The sequence below is a fragment of the Cryptotermes secundus genome, unplaced genomic scaffold, assembly GCF_002891405.2.
Source record: "Cryptotermes secundus unplaced genomic scaffold, Csec_1.0 scaffold369, whole genome shotgun sequence".
Taxonomy (NCBI): domain Eukaryota; kingdom Metazoa; phylum Arthropoda; class Insecta; order Blattodea; family Kalotermitidae; genus Cryptotermes; species Cryptotermes secundus.
Genome location: NW_019725844.1, coordinates 167,214 through 169,275, shown reverse-complemented (window position 1 = coordinate 169,275; position 2,062 = coordinate 167,214). Strand labels below are relative to the sequence as shown.

General features: G+C 36.4%; 1 protein-coding gene across 1 annotated transcript in view; it reads left to right on the top strand.

Moving 5' to 3' along the window:
• The first annotated feature begins 255 nt into the window (after positions 1-255).
• LOC117282251 overlaps positions 256-2,062 on the top strand; it is an 18,511-nt gene continuing 16,704 nt past the window's right edge. The window contains exon 1 of the mRNA XM_033751158.1: positions 256-1,593. Coding sequence (XP_033607049.1) covers positions 512-1,593 — 1,082 coding nt within the window. The 5' untranslated portion in view covers positions 256-511. The remainder of the gene's footprint in view (positions 1,594-2,062) is intronic.

Below are 2,062 nucleotides of genomic sequence, written 5' to 3'. Positions count from 1 at the left end.
TGTTAAGATGACAATATTCACATCCTTATTATTCAAATTGAATTATTTATATACAACTTCTTTTCTTTTTGTTTCTTAATTACGGAAGCAATGCTTCCCTTGCTTCCATGCACAGCATGCCACTGGCTCAGCTCCATGAGTGAGTGATATGTAAGGCAATACTTAAGCCATGAGGTTTTTTTATATATATAAATCAACAATGATAATGTTGACACATCTGTAAGACAAAGAATCTATGCAGTGAGGAAGAAGTCTTTATGAATTACATACCCATAATTCTTTATTTAAGGTTATATTTCATACCTGTTATATTCCCCTTCAACATTTCTCTTGGAAAGCTACAGTTAATCTTTAATACAAGGAAACATCACTTACTTACATAAGTTCATGTAATATTCAATAGCACACCATACTTAGAAAGCACAACAATTACTTCAGAGCTTGTACAGAAATGTGTATGTTGGGGCCGTGTGCTGAAGCATAGTGAAAACGAAACACAAAATTTGTAACAATGACAAAGAAAACTGCTGGAGCAGACAATTTAGAACAGATAGAGGACTCTTCTTGGGCTCAAAATTTGATGCATCAGCAATTTAAGGTGCTTTGCGCTGCTGGACTCTTGCCTTATGAAGAAATTTGCAATACACCAAGGATGGTAAAACTGTATCGGGTTTACCAGGTCGGCATATACGTACTCTACACTCCACTGCTATTCTCACAAATCCTTACATTGTATCACAAGTCAGGAAACTTATTCATTGCCATAGAATCTGTGACTCACATGGTCATGGGGGCTGCTGCTTATTTGAGTCCTTTGCTTGTGAACTGGAATGAAGCATATGTTCTCATGCGTAAGTTCCAGATGACCATCGTGTCGAAGCCCACAACCCGACACAACAGTAAGAAGATGAAAGTTCTGAAAGAAACAAAGCACAAATCTGAATTTTTGCAATTAGCTGCCTTCATTCTTGGACAAGTGACTGTAATTTGTGATTTATGTGAGGTATTCATTTTGTATCTTGTAGAATACTTGGTAGGTATTGAACATCAGTACAAGAGGATTCCAAATATATCCACCATTCATGTAACATTGTTATTACAAAAATATCCTTTTAGTTCGTGGGTGCCATTTGGTGAAACATCCATCACAGCACACATAATGACGTATTTATATGCAATATTTCCTGTATTAGAACTGGCATTTAGAGTAGGAGTCATAACTTCAGTATTAATGAGCATTTGTATGTACTCAGCTCTCCAATTTCAATTTGTGAGCATGTCACTGGATGGCCTAAATAATGTGGACGAATCTGCTTGTGAAATTCAGAACAAAGCATTCGACAGTCAACAGGAACAAGGTACAGCTCAGGATTTGAATTACAGGATCTCACAAGTAAATACTAAATTTGATGAATCGGGTCAGATAACAGAGAAAGAACATGCTTCTCAACTTCATGACAATAAAAAGCACAGCAAGAGAATTACCGATCCTGTCAATTTTGCAAAGGACAAAGAAAATTTCAGACCTGACAACAAATTAAGTCCAGAGGACTGTCTTGTAGACATTATTCGTGATCATCAAGAAGCAATTTTGTAAGTATTTCTTTTACTGGCCTTTATGTCTACACGTTTCTCACTGTAATTTCTATTGCAAAATCTAATTTTATTACGTTGAAAGTGATCTCTTCAAGGCCTATTTATAATTTACATGCAATTTATTAATTGATATTTATTTGTTTCTTTATCTTGTCTTGTCACTGAAGATGCCGTTCGGATTGTTAACTGGTTTATTCAACAACCTACAAGTAACGGCTACAATTAATTATCACACAGTTGCGGGGTTTCACACTTTATAACCCTAATCGCAATAATCTGTTTACACTGTTGCGGGGTTTCACGAATTATAACCCTATTCACAAATCAATTCACTCTGTCTTCCATAGTCTACACGTTTACAGTAGGGGAGCTATGTATCGCTGTATCACACACTCCCAATTACACAATTACACACACGTCCGGTTCTTATTTCCGCGACGGCTGCTATACTCCAACTCGGATGACT